The 22,506-nt window shown below is 42.1% G+C and overlaps 1 protein-coding gene across 1 annotated transcript in view; it reads right to left on the bottom strand.

The window, feature by feature from the left end:
* Positions 1-22,506, bottom strand: part of LOC115105264 (gamma-aminobutyric acid receptor subunit beta-2) — an 86,180-nt gene that overhangs the window by 5,140 nt on the left and 58,534 nt on the right. Inside the window, exons 6-9 of the mRNA XM_029627066.2 lie at positions 11,137-11,274; positions 9,094-9,246; positions 3,457-3,701; positions 517-657 (exon numbers count right to left, since the gene is read on the bottom strand). Coding sequence (XP_029482926.1) covers positions 517-657; positions 3,457-3,701; positions 9,094-9,246; positions 11,137-11,274 — 677 coding nt within the window. The remainder of the gene's footprint in view (positions 1-516; positions 658-3,456; positions 3,702-9,093; positions 9,247-11,136; positions 11,275-22,506) is intronic.

The following is a 22,506-nucleotide window of genomic DNA, read 5'->3' as shown; positions in this document are numbered from 1 at the left end:
GAGCCGACTCTGGCTGACCACCTCGACCCCACATGCCATGCAGCTAGAGCCATCTCTAATTCCCTCCCTGGAAAGATGAGGTGCTTTTCCGCCTCCATTTTCCAGAAGTTGAACAATAACGTATGGTATAGGGGCGAGGACAGAGAGGGCACGGTGAATGAAACACATTATTGCACAATGAGGCTTATCAGAGGGGTTGGGTTGAATGCGTTCAGTTGGACAACTGACTAGGTATCCCCCTTTCATTTCCCATGTCTTCACCATCTACTAAAATGGGAAGCTATCAATCACAGTGTTTATTTGCTAGATGTTACTATAGAGTACTGCAGATACGCACATCAAATTAAAATGTGTTTAGAATGTGCAAACCAGCATCTAAAAGTGGAGTTCAGGGGAGGACAATGATGGTGGTGGAAACTATAGGTCAAATGTAATAAGTGGTGTAAAGGAAATACCAAAGTGGTTCTAGTTGGGTTCTTTTTACTATATGTTGTCACTCAGTTGTTAATCCAGTACCTTATTCTTTTGATCGCCTAGTCCCATCGCTGCGTCATCCACAAAGATTGGTTCCCACATTGAGTCATGAGCGTCAATATCCCTCTGTTTCATTCTCGCATACAGAGTATCGTCTCTCTGAACTACATTTCCCACCAACCACTGAAAGCATACAAAAACCATTATGGTCACTTGGGTCAGCTGCTAGGAGAAGCAACACAAAATAGACAATTCAGGTAAAGGTAACCATGTTCAGAGAGGCAGTACCTGCAATTATCAAATTTCACTGAAAACTCCCCCCCAAAAAAGAACACTTTTACTCAAAATGTAATACTACAGGAAACTACTATACATCCCTTTATTTAAATGCAGTCCACAACATCCGAATTTCTATCCAAAGCATGTTTTCTCTGTTATACAGTGCCTTTTGGAAAGTATTCAGTATTCTTGCCACATTTTGTTAGCCTTATTCTAAAATGGATTGAATAAATTAATAATCCTCAGCAATCTACACACAGTATCCCACGACGAAAAAGCGAAAAACAGGTTTCTAGAAAGTTTTGCAAATGTATTCAAAATAAAAAAAACATATGTTATTTACATAAGTATTTATACCCTCTGTTGTGAGCCTCAAAATTGAGCTCAGGTGCATACTGTTTCCATTGATCATCCTGGAGATGTTTCTACAACTTTGGACTTTGTCCACCTGTGGTAAACTCCATTGATTGGACATGATTTGGAACGGCACACACCTGTCTGTATAAGGTCCCACAGTTGACAGTGCATGTCAGAGCAAAGACCAAGTCATGAGGTCGAAGGAATTGTCCATAAAGCTCAGAGACAAGATTGTGTCGAAGCACAGATCTGGGGAAGGGTACCATAAAATGTCTGCAGCATAGAAGGTCCCCAAGAACACTGTGGCCTCCATCATTCTTAAATTGAAGAAGTTTGGAACCACCAAGACTCTTCCTAGAGCCGGCCGCCCGGCCAAACTGAGCAGTCGGGGAGAAAGGTCTTGATCAGGGAGATGACTAAGAACCCGATGGTCACTGACAGAGCTCTAGAGTTCCTCTGTGGAGATAGGAGAACCTTCCAGAAGGACAACCACTCCATCAATCAGGCCTTTATGGTAGAGTGACCAGACAGAAGCCACTCCTCAGTAAAAGGCACAAGACATTCTTTGGTCTGAATACCAAGCATCATGTCTGGAGGAAACCTGGCACCATCTTTCGATGAAGCACGGTGGTGGCAGCATCATGCAGTGGGGATGTTTGTCTGTGGCAGGGACTGGAAGACTAGTCAGAATCGAGGCAAAGATTCAAGGAGCAAAGCACAGAGAGATCCTTGATGAAACCCTGCTCCAGAGCGCTCAGTCCTTAAGTGGCCCAGCCAGAGCCTGGACTTGAACGCGATCAAACATCTCTGGAGATACCTGAAAATAGAAGAAGAATGGAAGAAACTCCCCCAATTTTTTTATTTTTTATTTGACCTTTATTTAACTAGGCAAGTCAGTTAAGAACAAATTCTTATTTTCAATGACGGCCTAGGAACAGTGGGTTAACTGCCGGTTCAGGGGCAGAACGACAGATTTGTACCTTGTCAGCTCGGGGGTTTGAACTTGCAGATGTGCCAAGCTTGTAGCGTCATACCCAAGGAGCCACGAGGCTGTAGTTGCCACTAAAGCTGCTTCAACAAGGTACTGAGTAAAATGCGTCCTTTGTCTTTATCTTGTCAACATTCTGATTTGCCCACATTTTTTGACAGGTGTAGATGATTAAAATATCCATTGTGATCAGATTGTGATCAGATCTTCCTGACCACCTCCTGAGGTAGTCAAGGATCCATTGTATCTGGACAATAATCAAGTCTAAACAGATCTGGGTGGTCAAACCTTTTAAATAATTATACCGGTCTCTAAAATAATTGACAGGTAGCACCACTGACTTATGGGATCAATAGCTTTAAAATAATTTATGTTATTTTGAAGGAATATCTATCAAATAATCAGCATACAGTGAGGCACCAGGAAATACGGTCACATGTTATGTCGTGTTCACGTGATAGTTGGAACTAGGAAACTCTGAAATTTCCAATTTACTAATTGGTTGAAGCATCACGTGCATAACTACAGCCTATTAGCAAGTCGCACATTTCCAAGCTTCTTAGTTCCGACTAGCACATGATCGCGGCAATAGCACCAGGTGTAAACAAGGCTTAAAACAGGTCAATGTAACAGGAAGAATACTCGTCACAAGCTCCACAGGCTCTCTTACGGGCTTTAAATGTTTCCTGGCCTTTCATTCCATTTCATTTAGGCAAAAGAAACGGAGAAATTCTCTGCCTGTGTGGCAAATTGCCTTATTTGGAATTCACACAAGACTGACGTAGGCTTATTAAGGCTGGTTCTCCTTGACGGTAAAGCAGAGTAGCATTAATCCAACCCCCCTATTTGAAGTGGTGACATTCTTCATCGTGATTTCCTTACTGTTCTTCACTACATTTTAGCTTCACAGTCAGTTCTTTCAATAATTCAATTCACTTTCATAAGGTGAAGAAAGAGAAAACATCAGCTTCATATACAGTACGCTCAAGAATCAAGTCATGCCACTGCTTTCATCTGAAACTGTCAGCTCACAGGTGTGTGTGTGTGTGTGTGTGTGTGTGTGTGTGTGTGTCTGTTCACAGTGAAATTATGAGAATAAGACTGGACAGGAACAACTTGTACAGCGATTCACAATAAAGAAAAGACTAAGCACTCATTTTCATCAAGTATGCATTGTATGAAAAGTAAGAATGTATCTAAATGTGCACGAACATGATTCACTACCTAAATAATTTGGTTCTCTTCAATGCTGTGATTACATACAGTAACTTGTATCATCTATCCAGTGGGCTACTCTTTAAAATACTGGGTATCCTATCAAGGTGAAAACCATGTACAGTACATGGTGTGCACTGTACCTTGTTTGGATCCATTCTCATTTTCTCGTTGTTGGCGACAGCTGCTTTCTCAGCCGCCCTCTTCTGGCGCTGGGGTCCCCTGCCGAAGAAGATGTAGTTGACCAAGGCGTACTCCAGCAGGGCCAGAAAAACGAAGACGAAGCAACCCATCAGGTACATGTCAATGGCCTTGACATAAGGGATTTTAGGAAGGGTCTCCCGCAGGTGAGTGTTGATGGTGGTCATGGTCAGCACAGTGGTGATTCCTGGGAAAAGAAACCACCCATTATCATCACAGATCATCACTGGAGACCAACGGTCCGCCTCATTAGCAGAGGACTCCCACAGAGAGAGCTACTCAAGCCTTTACCACAGATCAGATACATCAGGTTTGTTCTGCTTCTCATTTGAATGTGCTAGCAAGCAGACTGCTGTGACTGACAAGGAATCTCCTATAGACTTTCACATCCTTTCACAACCATTTCTGTTTAATGATGACAGTCAACTGGGAGGTCAGCTCACTGTTAAAAAAGGGGTCTTGGTGTTTTTTTCTACTTGTATGGTGAAGCTAACTCATTCAATATGTTCTTGATTCAACTCTTTTATGACAGATTAATCTGCCTTTTTTTTCGTATCGACTCTGCAATCTGTAATTGACTTCATTTTCCAGCTCTGATTCTGGTCAATGACAAGTTGATAGAAGAAGGGCATTGCATCTATACACAATTGCAATGCACACAGCCATACCTCTGTTGTTAGTGCCTATAAATGACTGAAAGCAGGACAGAGTCAAACGGTTCCTGAACAGAGGTCTGATTTGGGTTGACCAACCCCCTGTCCAGCTGCCTCCATTATCAAGCCTTACATCTGGTTTTCATTAAATCCCATACATGCCTCCCCTCTCCGATAAATAAACGCAGGTCAGTCTACAATCAAGGAGAGTGCTGCTCTTATCGAGGGCGCCAGCGATGTGGACGGGTGAGGGAGAATGGAGCTTTCTATATCCTATGCAGGCAGGCAGCACCACAGACCTCATGGGCCAGACTTATGCAATGAAGGTTGACAGTGAGAAATTATGACTTCCAAAATACAGGGAACAAAAAAATGCAGAGGCACTCAAATCAGAGTGGAAAGAAATCACTTCAGTCATCCATCACTCTACTTTAGGAAGCATCTCGGTTGTTGTGTTCTGTAAGGCTGCTCCATCATGCTTTTACTCCAAACCAAATGTACTATTTAGTGACTTTTTTCATGTTTCTCTTTATTTTTTTTGTACCAAGAATTCATACTATTATCAAATGTGACCGCCAAGCACTTTTCAAAAGTTACTAACCTCGACTTCGACTCTGACTCAGCTGTTCTTTTTGTTCATACAGGTCATTATTTCTTTGTTTCATAGGGTACCAAAATGCAGCAGACATAGACGCGGTAGATGGGCTGACAACCAGAAATCCCCTCCGTTTCATTGTCCAAATGTCCAGTCACACGAGAAGAGGAGCTTAATTCGAGAGTCTTCGAGACTTAAAAAGCTGCAATAGTATATGCCTCACAGAAACTTAGATAGCCCAATCTATGAACATGGAACAGTGGTTTCTCCATGCAGCAGCACGATCGGTCAACAGAAGCCTCGGGCAAGTCCAAAAGGGGAGGGGTCTTTCTTTTCCTAACAAGAACTGGTGGCCTGCTTCCAGTGTGGATATCTCAAGCTTTTGCTCATCTGACATAGAATACCTCATGGTACCAAGAGAGTTCTCATCCATTATTATCATGGCTGTCTACATCCCTCCACATGACAACACCACTTTGGCACTCAAACTATGACTCATGAACAAACAAGAAAGTACACACACCAAGGCAGCATTTCACTAAAATCCATACAAGGCCCTCCCTCGCCCTCCCTTTGCCAAATCAGACCGTGACTCTATCCTACTGCTTCCTGTTTACAATCAAAAGCTCAAACAGGAAGTACCAGTGATGCACTGAATACAGAAGAGATCTAATGAGGCAGATGCGAGGCTACAAGACTGTTTTGCTAGTACAGACTGGGATACGTTCTGGGATTCATCTGAGAGCACTGAGGAGTTTACCACATCAATCACAGGCTTCATCAATAACTACATAGACGATGTTCCCCCACAGTGACTATACATGTACGAATGTATCCAAATCAAAAGCCATGGATTACATTTACATTTACATTTAAGTCATTTAGCAGACGCTCTTATCCAGAGCGACTTACAAATTGGTGCGTTCACCTTAAGACATCCAGTGGAACAGCCACTTTACAATAGTGCATCTAAATATTTTAAGGGGGGTGAGAAGGATTACTTTATCCTATCCTAGGTATTCCTGAAAGAGGTGGGGTTTCAGGTGTCTCCGGAAGGTGGTGATTGACTCCGCTGTCCTGGCGTCGTGAGGGAGTTTGTTCCACCATTGGGGGGCCAGAGCAGCGAACAGTTTTGACTGGGCTGCACAGGAACTGTACTTCCTCAGTGGTAGGGAGGCGAGCAGGCCAGAGGTGGATGAACGCAGTGCCCTTGTTTGGGTGTAGGGCCTGATCAGAGCATGGAGGTACTGAGGTGCCGTTCCCCTCACAGCTCCGTAGGCAAGCACCATGGTCTTGTAGCGGATGCGAGCTTCAACTGGAAGCCAGTGGAGAGAGCGGAGGAGCGGGGTGACGTGAGAGAACTTGGGAAGGTTGAACACCAGACGGGCTGCGGCGTTCTGGATGAGTTGTAGGGGTTTAATGGCACAGGCAGGGAGCCCAGCCAACAGCGAGTTGCAGTAATCCAGACGGGAGATGACAAGTGCCTGGATTAGGACCTGCGCTGCTTCCTGTGTGAGGCAGGGTCGTACTCTGCGGATGTTGTAGAGCATGAACCTACAAGAACGGGCCACCGCTCTTGGATGACAGAAAATATCCATTCTGGGCTAAAAGGCTGGAGCTACTGCTTACAAGGAATGGGACACGGACATGGATGCATACAAGAAAGCATGCTATGACCTCCAGCGAGACATCAAACATGCAAAATGACAGTACAGGAGGAAAGTGAAATCCTATTACACCAGCTCCAACTCTCACCGAATGTGGCAGGGCTTGCAGGTGATAACAGATTACAAAGTGAACCCCAGCCGTGAGATGCCCAGTGACCCAGAACTCCCAAACGAGCTAAATGCCTTTTATGCTCGCATCGAGGAAAACAGAGTCCTGCCCCTGTTGTTCCGGATGACTGTATGATCTTGCTCTCCAGGGTCGAAGTGAGTAAAACTTTTAAACAGGTTAACACTCGCACAGCCACTGGGCCAGACAAAATACTAGGACGAATTCTAAGAGCATGCGCAGACCAGTTGGCAAGTGTCTTCACTGACATTTTCAATCCCTTTTTGTCCCAGTCTGTAACCCCAACATGTTTCAAGCTGACCACCATTGTCCTTGTTCCCAAGAACTCTGCGGAAATCGCCCTGTAGTACTCACATCTTTAATTATGAAGTGCTTTGAAAGGCTGGTCATGACACACATCAACAGCATCATCCCAAACATGCTGGACCCACTCCATACCACCCCAACAGACCCACAGATGATGCAATCTCAATTGCACTTTATACTTCCCCCTGCCACCTGGACAAAAGGGTAAACAACTATGTGAGAATGCTGTTCATATACAGGTCAGAATTCAACACCATAGTCCCATCCAAGCTCATCACCAAGCTCGGAACCCTGAGACTGAAAACTTCCCTCTCCCTCGGCCCCTCAGGGGTGGTTCTTAGTCCCCTCATGTACTCCCGGTTCACCCATGACCTCGTGGCTACGCACGACTCCAACACCATCATCAAGATTGAGGACGACATGACGGTGGTAGGCCTGATCACCGACTGCGATATGAGACAGCATACAGGGATGAGATCAGAAACTTGGCAGCGTGGCGTCAGGACAACAACCTTTCCCTCAACGTCAGTAAGACCAAGGAGCTGATTGTGAACTACAGAAGAAAGGGGGGAGGGCACGCCCTTATCCACATTGACAGGGCTGTAGTGGAGCGGGTCGAGAGATTCAAGTTTCTTGGCGTCCACATCACTAAGGACTTAAGATGGTCCAAACAGTCCCGCACACACAGTGCTTGACAGCGACTCTTCATCCTTAGGAGGCTGAAGAGATTTAGCATGGGATCTTGGATCGTAAAAAAACGTTCTAAAACTGCACAATCGAGCGCATCTTGACTGGTTGCATCATGACAAATTCACCGCCATCGACTGCAAGGCACTACAGAGTGGGGCGGCAGGTAGCCTAGTGGTTAGAGCATTGGCGAGTAACCGAAAGGTTGCAAGATCGAATCCCCGAGCTGACAAGCTACAAATCTGTCGTTCTGCCCCTGAACAAGGCAGTTAACCCACTGTTCCTAGACCAGTTAACCCACTGTTCCTAGACCAGTTAACCCACTGTTCCTAGGCCGGAATTGAAAATAAGAATTTCTTCTTAACTGACTTGCCTAGTTAAATAAAGGTCAAATAAAATAAAAACAGAAGTTGGTGTGGACGGCCCAGTACATCACTGGGGCAGAGCTCCAGTGCATCGTATCAAGTTTGTATTAATCTTTCATGTGAACTCAAGAAAATATGCTTTGGCAATGCAAGGTGTGACTATTAGAGATTGAAAACTTAGCTCAAAGAAACAGCATACCATCCTGTTAGTATGTGTACTGTATGATGTTGTATTAAGGCTGTTTTCTATCCATAGCTTTGAAGATCCTCTATTATAGCGCGATTGACAATGAAAGGCAATGTTCCCGTGGTCACGGAGACTGAATTCATTTTTTTTTTTTATTTCACCTTTATTTAACCAGGTAGGCTAGTTGAGAACAAGTTCTCATCTGCAACTGCGACCTGGCCAAGATAAAGCATAGCAGTGTGAACAGACAACACAGAGTTACACATGGAGTAAACAATTAACAAGTCAATAACACAGTAGAAAAAAAATGGGCAGTCTATATACAATGTGTGCAAAAGGCATGAGGAGGTAGGCGAATAATACAATTTTGCAGATTAACACTGGAGTGATAAATGATCAGATGGTCATGTACAGGTAGAGATATTGGTGTGCAAAAGAGCAGAAAAGTAAATAAAAAATAAAAAAACAGTATGTGAATGAGGTAGGTGAAAATGGGTGGGCTATTTACCAATAGACTATGTACAGCTGCAGCGATCGGTTAGCTGCTCGGATAGCTGATGTTTGAAGTTGGTGAGGGAGATAAAAGTCTCCAACTTCAGCGATTTTTGCAGTTCGTTCCAGTCACAGGCAGCAGAGTACTGGAACGAAAGGCGGCCAAATGAGGTGTTGGCTTTAGGGATGATCAGTGAGATACACCTGCTGGAGCGCGTGATACGGTTGGGTGTTGCCATCGTGACCAGTGAACTGAGATAAGGCGGAGCTTTACCTAGCATGGACTTGTTACAAATGCTGCATATGTCTGCTCAATCCGAAATCCCCGTAAACATTTTCCACGGATCTTCAGCGATACAGCCACGATTACGGATTGAATCCAGCCCTTACACTATGGATTCCCGCTAGTTTAACCATGCCTTAGACTTTTGCTTTGGCTAAGGTTGTTGTGAGCTTAGTCATTGGTCACATGACAAATTCCATGACACACAAGTCCTTACCTAAAGCCACTCTGGCCGCAGAGGCATCATAGTTGATCCAGAAGGAGACCCAGGAGAGGATTGTGATCAGGATAGAGGGCATGTAGGTCTGCAGGATGAAATAGCCGATGTTCCTTTTTAGCTTGAAGCTGAGGGAGAGTCGGGGGTAGGATCCTATATGGAGAGAGATAAACAAATAGACATTGTCAACGTAAGATGACACAAGACTAACATACATACATACATACAGGTGGTGGGTCTCCTGGGCTTGTTTGACCCTTGTTGTGTAAAGACACTGATATTTCCCTCTGTCCTCTCATCCGGATCTGCTTCTACTGACTTTACTTTGCTTTATGCTTCACTCCTGAGGCTCTCGACAGTACACAGCTAACAACCTATGCCTGACCAAGGCTGATTGAATGGTCCTACTCCCTGTTGTCCTCTCCAATAGCTCTGTTGGGGAAATACTCAGCAGGAAAAAAAATCCTGGTTCTGGCTTTAACTGTGTGGCATCAGCGTTCTCCTGCATTATCAGTTATGCCTATATCTATATGCATGTAGAGAGGGGTTCTTTGCCTGCCTAGGAGAGCCCTCTATTTTTGCTTATCTAAGCTTTATTTGAAATAAACCCAGTAGGCTGTTCTATGGTACTCTAGAATTACTTGAACATGCTCATATTTTTGTGTCCTTGGGGATTGGGTTGTATTTTTGATTATGTTGTATTATTCTATTAAAATGGCAGGCGAGGGACCATTAGAGCTTCATATCAAAAAGGACCCACGGTATAAGGAGCTGAGGAGAAGCTACACAGTAGGCGCAGTAAGAGCAGGAGAAGAAAGATGAATGTATTACAGAGTGGGCATAAAAACGCCTCTGGCACACATCTCCAGTGAGTAGTTCACAGTTAGCGTTCGCGAGTTTAGTGTGCAGCGCACGGCACATAAGAGACGCAGGAAGGGTCTCCTCGAGGACCAATGAAATAGTGGGGTTGTTACGGTTACAGAGGGGAGGTGTTACAATCTTGTCAATAGAGCAACAAGGGCATTTTTCTGTCCGTATCACATCATTAGATAAGTGCCAACCATTTCTGCTGATGTGTACTTCTCCATGTGACCTGATGGTCAGTCCTTACTGATCTCAGCATGCTGCTGTAGAAAATGGGAATCCCCCATCCTCAATGCCTAAGCAGTTCAGTAACGGCAAAGAAAGAAACAGGTGAGCTATAACTACTGATAGTAGTTCTCTATGCATCAGAAAACATTGGGTTTACCAACATCGGGTTTACCAGCTCTGTAATTGTTTGACTCACTCTGTGTCATTGTATTGCTCCAATTCAATAAAGCAGTTTCCCCGACCCTCTATATACAATACCATTGTGCTCCTGCCTGCTTGCACGGCAAATTCATAAATATGAAAATGTACGATTATGAATAAATCATTCCATCAAACCGGTTCTTTTTTAAATAACACATGAGCATGCTCCGTTTCTGAGGGCAGGAGTGGCCCCCATTCTGCCTGTGGGACTTGTGCCAGTTTAGCTGAAGCGGGAATGTCCCACATCCGTTCCGGCACCACCACGGAGTCTCCCATCCACCTCAGTCACTGGACCCACCATCACTCCTCCCCCTTCATAGAAGCCTCACTCTCCTCCCACCTCCTCCTATGTGCCAAATGTCCTGGAAATAGAATGCATGTGCCAGCCTGTCAGAGAAGATCCAATGTCAAAGCTATGTGCAATCAGGGAAGATCTGAACCTCTAACTGACCTATAAAGGGATGCACTTTACCAGCTGACCCGTTGCTCTACACACTTCCCCATGTTCCTTGCACTGCACAGCGGGGGACTCTGGACCGGCCTGTGGCATTACGGGAAACCAGCTAGACTGATGTAACATGGCATTTTCTGGAAATGCTAAGAGCTCTTACTCAGAAACAGGCCAGAGATAACCTTGTGAGAGAAGCAGTTTTTTTGTCTGCTCTGCAGTCCTTTGTATCAGTACCTAGCTATGGTGATAAGTTAATGAGAGAAGCTTCATTTAGGGGCATTTGGGGCATAAGACATCACCTGTAGAGAAGACAACATTCTTGGAGATGAGTTTGTGGTCCACAATGGAGAACTGGGGGAGTTCTATTCTCTCCACTCCCGTCACAGCGTTGTCACCTCCTCGCCAGTAGAACTCTATGTCATCAGTGGTGTACCCATCTGAGGAAGGGCGAGAGACAGGGCATTTGATGAAGAACAAAGGAGGAAACTGCAAGTTAGTAATGTAATTCATGTGTACACGTCTCGAAGGATTATTAATTCAACATTAACACTTGTAGGCAGACAATCATCAATGAGGCATACAAATAATGTTGACTGGATCATTACCATTGTAAATACTGTAGTGTAAACCGAACATGTCTAATACTTGGATCGATACAAATACACTCCCCTACGTATTTATTTGGACAGTGAAGGTAAAACATTTCAATTGGTTCTATGCTCTAATATTTGGGGTTTAAGTCACATTTTTTATGAGGCGACGGTACAGAATGTCACCTTTTATTTGAGGGTATTTTCATACATATCTGTTTTACCGTTTAGAAATGAAAGTACTTTACTGTATGTATCTCATACCCCCATTTGAAGGTGTCATAAGTATTTGGCCAAATTCACGTATAAAGTATTACATTTAGTCAAACGTTTACTATTTGGTCCCGTATTCTTAGCACAAAATTGCTACATCAAGCGTGTGACTACAAACTTGTTGGATGCATTTGCAGTTTACTTTGGTTGTGTTTCAGATTATGTTGTACCCAATAGAAACTAATGATAAGTCATGTAACAATGTCATTTTGGAGTCACTTTTATTGTAAATAAGAATAGAATATATTTCTGAACACTTCTACATAAATGTGTATGCTACCATGATTATGGATAATAAATATCATACCCCCGCAAAAAATGCTAACCTCCCCTGTTATCGGTAATGGTGAAAGGTTAGCTTGTCTTGGGGATGTGATCTTTGTGAATCTGTAACTTTCTCACTCATCGTTAGTCATGATTAATTTATGATTATCTGTCATCGTGGTAACATTCACATTAATGTAGAAGTATTCAGAAACATATTGTGTTCACAAACACAAGTTTGTAGAGTCACAAGCTTGATGTAGCCATTAAGTACTAGGAATATAGGGACCAAATACTACACTTTTTACTAATTTTAATACACTATAATGGAATGTCTCTTATGAGACATTCAAATAGGCAGACTAGATACATAAAGTACATTCCTTTCTATGAAAATATCCTCAAATAAAAAGTTACATTCGGTACTATCGCCTCATAATTATAAAACATTTGATCTGAAATCCAAAATACTGGAGTATAGAGACAAATAAAAAAAAGTAGCTACAAATGCAAACGTATTTGGACGCCCCTTGGAATTAGTGGATTTGGATATTTCAGCAACACCCGTTGCTGACAGGTGTAGAAAATTGAGCACGCAGTCATGCATTCCCCATAGACAAATATTGGCAGTGGAACGGCCTTACTGAAGACCTCAGTGACTTTCAACGTGGCACCGTCACAGGATGCCACCTTTCCAACAAGTCAGTTCCCTGCTGGAGCGGCCCCGGTTAGCTGTAAGTGCTGTTATTGTGAAGCGGAAACGGCTCAGCCGCGACGTGGTAGGCCACACAAGCTCACAGAAAGGGACCACCGAGTGCTGAAGCACATAACAAAAAAATATCTGTCCTCATTTGCAACACTCACGACCGACTTCCAAACTGCCTCCAAAAGCAATGTCGGCACAATAACTGTTTCTTTGTGAGCTTCATGAAATGGGTCTCCATGGCCAAACAGCCGCACACAAGCCAAAGATCACTCTGTGCAATGCCAAAAGCTGGCTGGAGTGGTGTAAAGCTCGCCGCCATTGCAGTCTGCAGCAGTGGCAATGCGTTCTCTGGAGTGATGAATCATGCTTCACCATCTGGCAGTCCGAGAAATAATTTGTTCCAGTGAAGAGAAATATAAAATGACATTCTAGAAAATTCTGTGCTTCCGACTTTGTGGCAACAGTTTGGGGAAGGCCCTCTCCTGTTTCAGCATGACAATGCCCCCGTGCACAAAGCGAGGCCCTGTCACGTTCTGACCATAGTTCTGTTATTTCCTTCTTTGTTTTAGTATGGTCAGGGCGTGAGTTGGGGTGGGCAGTCTGTTTGTTGTTCTATGTTGGTTTTTGTGTTCGGCCGAGTATGGTTCTCAATCAGAGGCAGGTGTCGTTAGTTGTCTCTGATTTAGAATCATACTTAGGTAGCCTGGGTTTCACTTTTGGTTTGTGGGTGTTTGTTTCCGTGTGAGTGTTTTGGCCACACGGTACTGTTTCGGTTTTGTAAATTCACGTTGTTATTTTCTGTTTAGTGTTCTGAGTTTGAATTAAAAATCATCATGAACACTTACCACGCTGCGCTTTGGTCCGATCCTTCCTCCTTACAGGTCCATACAGAAATGTTTGTCGAGAATGATGTGGAAGAACTTGATTGGAATGTACAGAGCCCTGACCGCAACAGCCTCGAACAACTTTGGGATGACTTGGAACACCGGTTGCAAGCCAGGCCTAATCACCCAACATCTAGTGGAAATCCTTCCCAGAAGCGTAGAGGCTGTTATAGCAGCAAAGGGGCACCAACTCCATATTAATGCCCATGAATTTGGAATGAGATGTCTGAGCAGGTGTCTAGTAGGGCTGTGGCGGTCATGAAATTTTGTCAGCCAGTGATTGTCAAGCAAATAACTACCGATCTCATGGTAACTGACCATTCATTAACATAAACTGGCTTCCACGCATAGCCTACAAGCCACTGACCCAGACCTTCGTAAGGTTTACATTTTAAAAAGTCAAATAAATCATTGTAATATAGCCTACACTCACAATAAATTCATTTTTTATTTTAGACAGGTCTAAAGAAACATAATATGAAGAAAATATTGTCTATTTGAGAAGAACGGAATAGCATGTCCTTATATTAGGCCTTGATCTAGCTATGCAGTGGGCTATACCAGTTCATTTAGCAGACAAGATTTGCTTAGAATTCCATGCCATTATTTTATAGCATGAAGAATACAGTTGAACATGGCTGAATAAAATAGAAAGGATGTTTTCTCCAAACGATTTCGGTTGGAGTATGTGCACATGCGCCTACTCTGTGTTGAGTGGTTAACAAAGAAACAGTTCCTCCTATATGCTTATTTTAGAGTTATTTATGCAACTTTAGTTATGATAAACAGTGGGCTGTGTTTAGATTTTTTATACATTCTAAGGCTGCATGATTCAACTGTAATGATGATTTGAAAAAAGTAGCATGAAAGACATGAGCTCTGCTTTGTTTATTGCACAGGCTGTACACAAATCATCAGTCTCTCATTCACAATTTGACAAGCACTTGACAATGCCTTGAAATTTCCCTGCGGCATCCCCATAGTGTGGCCGTGATGCCCCCTAAAAAAATCCTTGCATTTTGCGGCCATTGGCCATTGTGCCCTTGGGCTGAATATAATCATTATAATTCCCTATTCCCAGCTGTGTTCCGAAGCACCTCTCACTCACATGGCTCTCTTAGATATCTCAATTCTTACTAGTCAATGCCCGTTGCATGTTTGGGTTCTTTTCACAGGCATCTATCTCAGCTCCAAAGTAGGCTACAAGTGAAGACAGACACATCGGGGAAACAACTATGTGTCCTCTTATCGAACTCTGAGGCGCATATTGAAGATGTTATAAGAACCGTCATCATTTCCTTATCATCAACCAACAAGATGAGTAGGCCTAACGAACAGCAAAAGCACTAGCCTATGTCAATTTACTATCTCCCATATTACAAAAGTTGACCTATTCTACTGGTCAACTTGTCCTTCTGTGCGAGAAAGAAATATTCCAAACATAGTCTGGGTCAGCTGTGGGATGCAATAGATCCCAAATTAATACAACCACTCAAAATCAATGACGCTGATGCAACAGAACGTTTAGCTTAAAATGTTGATAAACAATTAAGCTATTTCTTCACATTTTAAGCGCAGCAACGTGCACAAAATGCAATTCATTCTCAAAAGTGATCACAAATGCAATTATTCATGAAATACTTCATTATAAAAGTGCATTTTTATGGTGAAAATGATCTTCCCCAAACCAGTTAGGCTCTACACTGGTTGTAAAGAGGATTAAAGTGCTTCATTTTAAGAAGTTATTTGGCCACTTTAGTTGTGATTACAAACCTTATCAAAACACATAGGCCTATGGGCTAGGCTACATGAGGTGTGGAACTATAGTTTGAAAAAGTCTTGCCTAACTGCACAAAAGCTGGGCATCATTCACAGTGATAATATATCATTAACAAGTGATAGACTAATATTGTCACCCATCAGACTATTCTTGATATAATCTTCTTTACATATACTAAATAATATATGTGTGAAATTCGTTTTGATTTAGAATGGCCCATTATCATGCACCTGTCTCGGAACAGCTGCAGGGGGAAAAAATACATGTGATCCAGGGGCGCAACTGTGGTTTTAGAAGTGGGGGAGGAAATATATATTTTTAATCCAGTCTAATAAACACTCCAAACAGCCTACTAGACAGCTCGGAGGCGTCCGTATAGTCCTAAAGCACACCGTTGCCTCATGTCGTATCATATTCTAATGATAAAACTGGGGGGAGCCTAGTTACCATGACTAAATGGTAATGTGGAAATTGGACTGCGGTCATGACTCGTGAATGCCAGCGTGGCGGTAATACGATCACCATAACAGCCCTTTTGGTCACGTAGTGTACTGTATATCACAATAGAGAAGCTGTTCAAATAAAACAACCAGAAGACAAAGTCAACTTACTACTACTGACCACAATTAGAAATAAAGAAATAGAATAGATGATAAATACTCTCATAAAACAATGTTGTTTTGTCTGCCTTAGTGCTCGCTCCACTGAAACTAGTACAGAAACGAGCATCCAGCCAGTGCACTCCCGGCTATAAATGATTGAGCAACATCTTACAGAATCCCGGTGAAAAAAGTGATTTTCCATCAGACCATGAAACTGGGCCTTGCATAATCCACTGCCTGCCAGCCTGGACCAATGCAGTTATCAAGTCGTCTGACTCCAGGGCACTGTCGGTGCACGCATTGTAACAGAGAGGCAAGAGACAGGGTTAGTGATAGAGGGTTCTGCACCACTCAAAAACACAAAACAAATTCAGAGTAGTGAAATAAATGGTTGTTTTTCTCTTTTCTCTATTAGAGTTACGTCAAAAGCATTTCCTCCTCATTGTCTGGTAATCAAAATGTACGTCTGTATGTGTATTTGTGTGACTGTGTGTCTGTGAGCCTGAAATATAACATTTACATAAGTATTCAGACCCTTTACTCAGTACTTTGTTGAAACACCTTTGGCGATCGCAGCCCCAAGTCTTCTTGGGTACGACACTACAAGCTTGGCATTCCTCTCTGCACATCCTCTCAAGCTCTGCCAGGCTGGATGGAGAGCGTTGTGGAACAGCTATTTTCACGTATCTCCAGACATGTTTGATCTGCGTCAAGTCCGGCTCTGGCTGGGCAATTCAAGGACATTCAGAGACGTGTCCCGAAGCCTCTCCAGCTTTGTCTTAGTTGTGTGCTGTGTCCTGTTGAAAAGTGAACCTTCGCCCCCAGTCTGATGTCCTGAGCGATCTGGAACAGTTTTTCATCAAGGATCTCTATGTACTGCTCCGTTCATCTTTGCCTCAATCTTGACTAGTCTCCCAGTCCCTGCCACTGAAAAACATCACCACAGCAAGATGCTGCCACCACCATGCTTCACCTTAGGGATGATACCAAGTTTCCTCCAGACATGGCGCTTGGCATTCAGGCCAAAGACTTCAATCTTGGTTTCATCAGACCAGAGAATCTTGTTTCTCATGGTCTGAGAGTCTTTAGGTGCATTTTTGGCAAACTCCAAGTGGGCTGTCATATGCCTTTTACTGAGGAGTGTCTTCCATCTGAACACTCCATAAAGGCCGTATTGGTGGAGTGCTGCAGAGACAGTTGTCCTTCTAAAAGACTCTCCCATCTCCAGAGGAACTCTAGAGCTCTGTCAGAGTGACCATCGGGTTCTTGGTCACCTTCTCTGACCAAGGCCCTTCTCCCCCGATTGCTCAGGTTCTGCCTTTCCAAATCATGTCAAATCAATTAAATTTACCACAGGGTGACTCCAATCAACCAATACATGTTTGTAGAAACATCTCAAGGATGATCAATGGAAACAGGATGCACCTGAGCTCGATTTTGAGTCTAAAAAAAAACTGTTTAGAATTTGTCATTATGGGGTATTGTGTGTAGATTGCTGAGGATTTTTTTATTTATTTAATCGATTTTAGAATAAGTCTGTAATGTAACAAAATGTGGAAAAAGTCAAGGGGTCTAAATACAGTTGAAGTCAGAAGTTTACATAAACTGATTTTAAATGTATTTGGCAAAGGTGTTTCACAATTCCTGACATTTAATCCTAGGTAAAATTTGTTAGGATCACCACTGTATTTTACGATTGTGAAATGTAAGAATAATAGTTGAGAGAATGATTTAGTTCAGCTTTTTTTTCTTTCATCACATTCACAGTGGGTCAGAAGTTTACATACACTCATTACTATTTGGTAGCATTGCCTTTAAATGGTTTAACTTGGGTCAAACGTTTCAGGTAGCCTTCCACAAGATTCTCACAATAAGTTGTGTGACTTTTGGTCAGGTGTTTAGGCCTCCTTGCTCACACAAGCTTTATCAGTTCTGCTCACAAATGTTCAATAGGATTGAGGTCAGGGCTTTGTCCTTAAACCATTTTGCCACAACTTTGGAAGTATAATTGGGGTCATTGTCCATTTGGAAGACCCATTTGCGACCAAGCTTTAACTTCCTGACTGATGTCTTGAGATGTTGCTTCAATATCTCCACATAATGTTCCTCCCTCATGATGCCATCTATTTTGTGAAGTGCACCAGTCCCTCCTGCAGCAAAGCACCCCCACAACATGATGCTGCCACCCCAGTTCTTCACGGTTGGGATGGTGTTCTTCGGCTTGCAAGCCTCCCCCTTTTCCTCTAAACATAACGATGGTCATTATGGCCAAACAGTTCTATTTTTGTTTCATCACACCTGAGGACATTTCTCCATGTCCCCATGTGCAGTTGCAGCCCGTAGTCTGGCTTTTTTATGGTGGTTTTGGAGCAGTGGCTTCTTCCTTGTTGAGCGGCCTTCAGGTTTTGTCGATATAGGACTTGTTTTACTGTGGATATAGATACTTTTGTACCTGTTTCCTTCAGCATCTTCACAAGGTCATTTGCTGTTGTTCTGGGATTGATTTGCACTTTTCGCACCAAAGTATGTTCATCTCTAGGAGACAGAATGCGTCTCCTTCCTGAGTGGTATGATGGCTGCTTGGTCCCATGGTGTTTATACTTGCGTACTATTGTTTGTACAGCTGAACATGGTACCTTCAGGCGTTTGGAAATTGCTCCCAAGGATGAACCAGACTTGTGGAGGTCTACAAATGTTTTTCTGAGGTCTTGGCTGATATCTTTTGATTTTCCCATGATGTCAAGCAAAGAGGCACTGAGTTTGAAGGTAAGCCTTGAAATAAATCCACAGGTACACCTCCAATTGACTCAAATGATGTCAATTAGCCTTACTATCAGAAGCTTCAAAAGCCATGAAATTATTTTCTGGAATTTTCCAAGCTGTTTAAAGTCACAGTCAACTTAGTGTATGTAAACTTCTGACACCCTGGAATTGTGATACAGTGAATTATAAATGTAATAATCTGTCTGTAAACAATTATTGGAAAAATGACTTGTGTCATGCACAAAGTAGATGTCCTAACCGACTTGCCAAAACTATAGTTTGTTAACAAGAAATTTGTGGAGTGGTTGAAAACAAGTTTTAATGACTCCAACCTAAGTGTATGTAAACTTCTGACTTCAACTGTACTTTCCGAAGGCACTATACATGTATATGTAAGTGCGAGAGTGTGGTGTGAGCGAGCGGGTAGACCGCTGGGCTGATCTATGACAGGATTATTCAGGAACTCTCCCACTGCCTCATTGATTAGTACCATGCAGGCATTCCCTCTCTCTTCCTCCTCTCTCCTCTCCTCCCTCGGCTTTCTCCTCATAATTACTACTGGTGACCTATTTAGATGCTATAAATAATTAAGTCACTCAGAAACTGGTTTTACCATATTATGTTCAGACTGTGTTCTAATTTCTGGATCATCCTGCACAAAACAATTGGTGCTCATATCCGAAAAATGTGTGAGCTTTAAAACAGCAGATTACTACACAATGGTATGTGTTTAATTGGAAACATGTGGGATAGGCTATTTCCAAAAGGCTATTAAGAGATATTTCCTTTTAGGATATTTCATTTAGTTAATAAAGCGTACAGCATATTATTACGTGAAGTTTGCAATTATGAAATCAAAGTGCTATTATCGTAGAGCCTACACGATAAATATCCTTTCATCCCTTGCTATAGAGATGTCTAGATCTGGCCGTTGCTTGGTTGGTTGAGCTTATCTGATCCACTTAAGTCCATTGTTTCAATGTCATTGAGCCTGACTTTGCTAATTATATGTAGCCTCTATTTTCTGTTACATCACTGCATTTTGCTTGGATGGATCCCAAATCAGAATCGGTGGTGCACAATAACTGAATGGAGGAAATGGGGGGGGGGGGGGAGAAAACTCCCTGCCTTTCCACAGAGGCTGGGAATTCCTTGTGCAGGGGAACGCTCCAGACCCGATGCAAGAATTAAACCATGTCCTTGGTTGAAATAAATACAATTCCCTCTTGATAACATAGTTGGAGATATAATAATAATACTGAAGCTAGGGCCGGTCATGTCCTAGGCCCATCTGATTGGAGGCATTTTATACAGCTTAAATAAAATAAAGTTGTACAAGAAAGACATTTCTTATAAAATGAAGAAAATAAAGAAATTGATTTGTTTTATTGTTCCAAGGAAGGAGGCCTTTGTCAGAGTGTGGTGGGGAAAACTATGTCTGGACTTTACTAACAATATACTGTACCTTGACGACAAAATTAACATTTTGGTTCAAATCAAACATTAATTTGAATTTTGCGTAAATCATGTAAGTCTAATACGAGGATGGATATCAGTTAGTATTCATGGCAAAGCTGTGGCCTGTAATGAATTAAAACTTGCTTTATGCTTGGAGTTATTCGTAAGCTTATTAAAGATCAGTGATACTATCAAGAGCAGTGTGCGGTTTCCTTTTTCCTTCATGCTTGGAGTTATTAACATCCCTTGGTTCATACATGAATACCTCATCAGAATTCAATCGAAAGTAGACAAAAACCAGAGCCCAAGCCTCAGTAAAGTCAGTAAAGTATGCATTGAGTCAACAAAAGTTTCAGACATACCAAACAAAGGTCTACACAGGTAGACTTAAAAGACAATTCCACACCAAAACTATATTTTGGTATTTATTTCATTAGTCCATTGTTGACACAGTCCCAAAATCTTTTACTTGTCATCAATTAAGTTTTCCAAATATGTTACTTTCAAAACACAGAAATCATCCCTATATGCATTTTCATAGATAGAGCTATTTTATAGTTTTTGCCATGTTTTGAGGCTATATGGTGTTTAGAATTACTTTGTTTATAAACATTGGAGTAAAACAAGCTTACATGAATACTGCATTTTGGGTTGTGATGGGGTATGAAAGTTGAACTAAGCTCATGAGGCATTTGTAAGCTTTATTCTTCAAGGATCAACGGGTATGCAGTGCTTTTAGAAGGTATTCATACCCCTTGACCTTTTCCACATTTTGTTGTGTTACAAAGTGGGATTAAAATATATTTATTTGTAATTTTTTGTCAATAACCTACACAAAATACTCAGTCAAAATGGAAGAACAATTCTAACGTTAAATAAATAAATATATTCAAACACTAACATATCTTGATTAGAGAAGTATTCAACCCCCTGGGTCAACACATGTGAGAATCACCTTTGAAAGTGAATACTTTGAGTAAATCTCTAAGAGCTTTTGGATTATGCAACATATGTCCATTATTCTTTTCAAAATTCTTCAAGCTCTCTCAACTCTCTCAAATTGGTTGTTAATCATTGCTAGACAACCATTTCAGGTTTTGCCATAGATTCTCAAGCAGATTTAAATTAAAACTGTAACTTGGCCATTCAGGAATATTTACTGTCTTCTTGGTAAGATTTTGCCATGTGTTTAAGGTTATTGTCCTGCTGAAAGGTGAATTAATCTCCCAGTGTCTGGTGGAAAGCAGACCGAGTCAGGTTTCCTCTAGGATTTTGCCTGTGCTTAGCTCAATTCTTTTTTATCCTGAAAAACTCCCTAGCGTTAATGATTAAAAGCATACCCATAACATGATGCAGCCACCACTATGCTTGAACATGTGAAGAGTGGTACTCAGTAATGTGTTGTATTGTATTTGCTTCAAACATAACACTTTGTATTCGGGACACATTTTCAGCAGTATTACTTTAGTGCCTTGTTGCAAACAGGATGCATGTTTTGTAATATTTGTATTCTATACAGGCTTCCTTCTTTTCACACTGTCAATTAGGTTAGTATTGTGGATTAACTGGAATGTTGTTGATCCATCCTCAGTGTTCTACTATCACAGCCATTAAACTCTAACTGTTTTAAAGTCACCATTGACATCATGGTGAAATCCCTGTGCGGTTTCCTTCCTCTGTGGCAACTGAGTTAGGAAGGACGGCTGTATCTTTGTAGTGACTGGGTGTATTGATACACCATCATGCTCAAACGAATATTCAATGTGTGATTTTTTTCTTTTTGTTACCCATCGACCAATAGGTGCCCTTCTTCGCCAGGTATTGGAAAACCTCCCTGGTCTTTGTGGTTGAATCTGTGTTTGAAATTCACTGTTTGAGTGAGGGATGTTACAGATAATTGCATGTGTGGGGTACAGATTTAGCCAGATGGTTAAAGCACGTAGCTGTTTTAATTTACATCCACTAGATGGCAGTGTCCCGTTAAGAGACCCATAAATAATGTGTGCAAGCGGGTTGCGTCTGAGTAATGTGTAAGAGTGAGAGCAAGCATTACACTGAAGAGCTGTTTAAAATCCATCATGGGTTCAACATTACTTTAAATAATACTTTTTATTTTGCTCTTGTAACGGAAAATACCATATTTCACATCATCTGCAGTGTGGTTAGGGTGGACAGTGTGTTTTTACGTATTCATATTGCTTTATGACAACATTTATTTAGTCCATACAACTAATGTGACTTGTTAAGGACGTTTTTACTCCTGGACATATTTAGGCTTGCCATAACAAAGGTGTAGAATACTTATTGCCTCAAGACGTTTCATCTTTCAATTTTTATTAATTTGCTAAA

This window comes from Oncorhynchus nerka, linkage group LG22, assembly GCF_034236695.1.
Source record: "Oncorhynchus nerka isolate Pitt River linkage group LG22, Oner_Uvic_2.0, whole genome shotgun sequence".
NCBI lineage: Eukaryota > Metazoa > Chordata > Actinopteri > Salmoniformes > Salmonidae > Oncorhynchus > Oncorhynchus nerka.
Note: the sequence above shows the minus strand (reverse complement) of the source record. Positions and strands in the feature narration are given on the sequence as shown.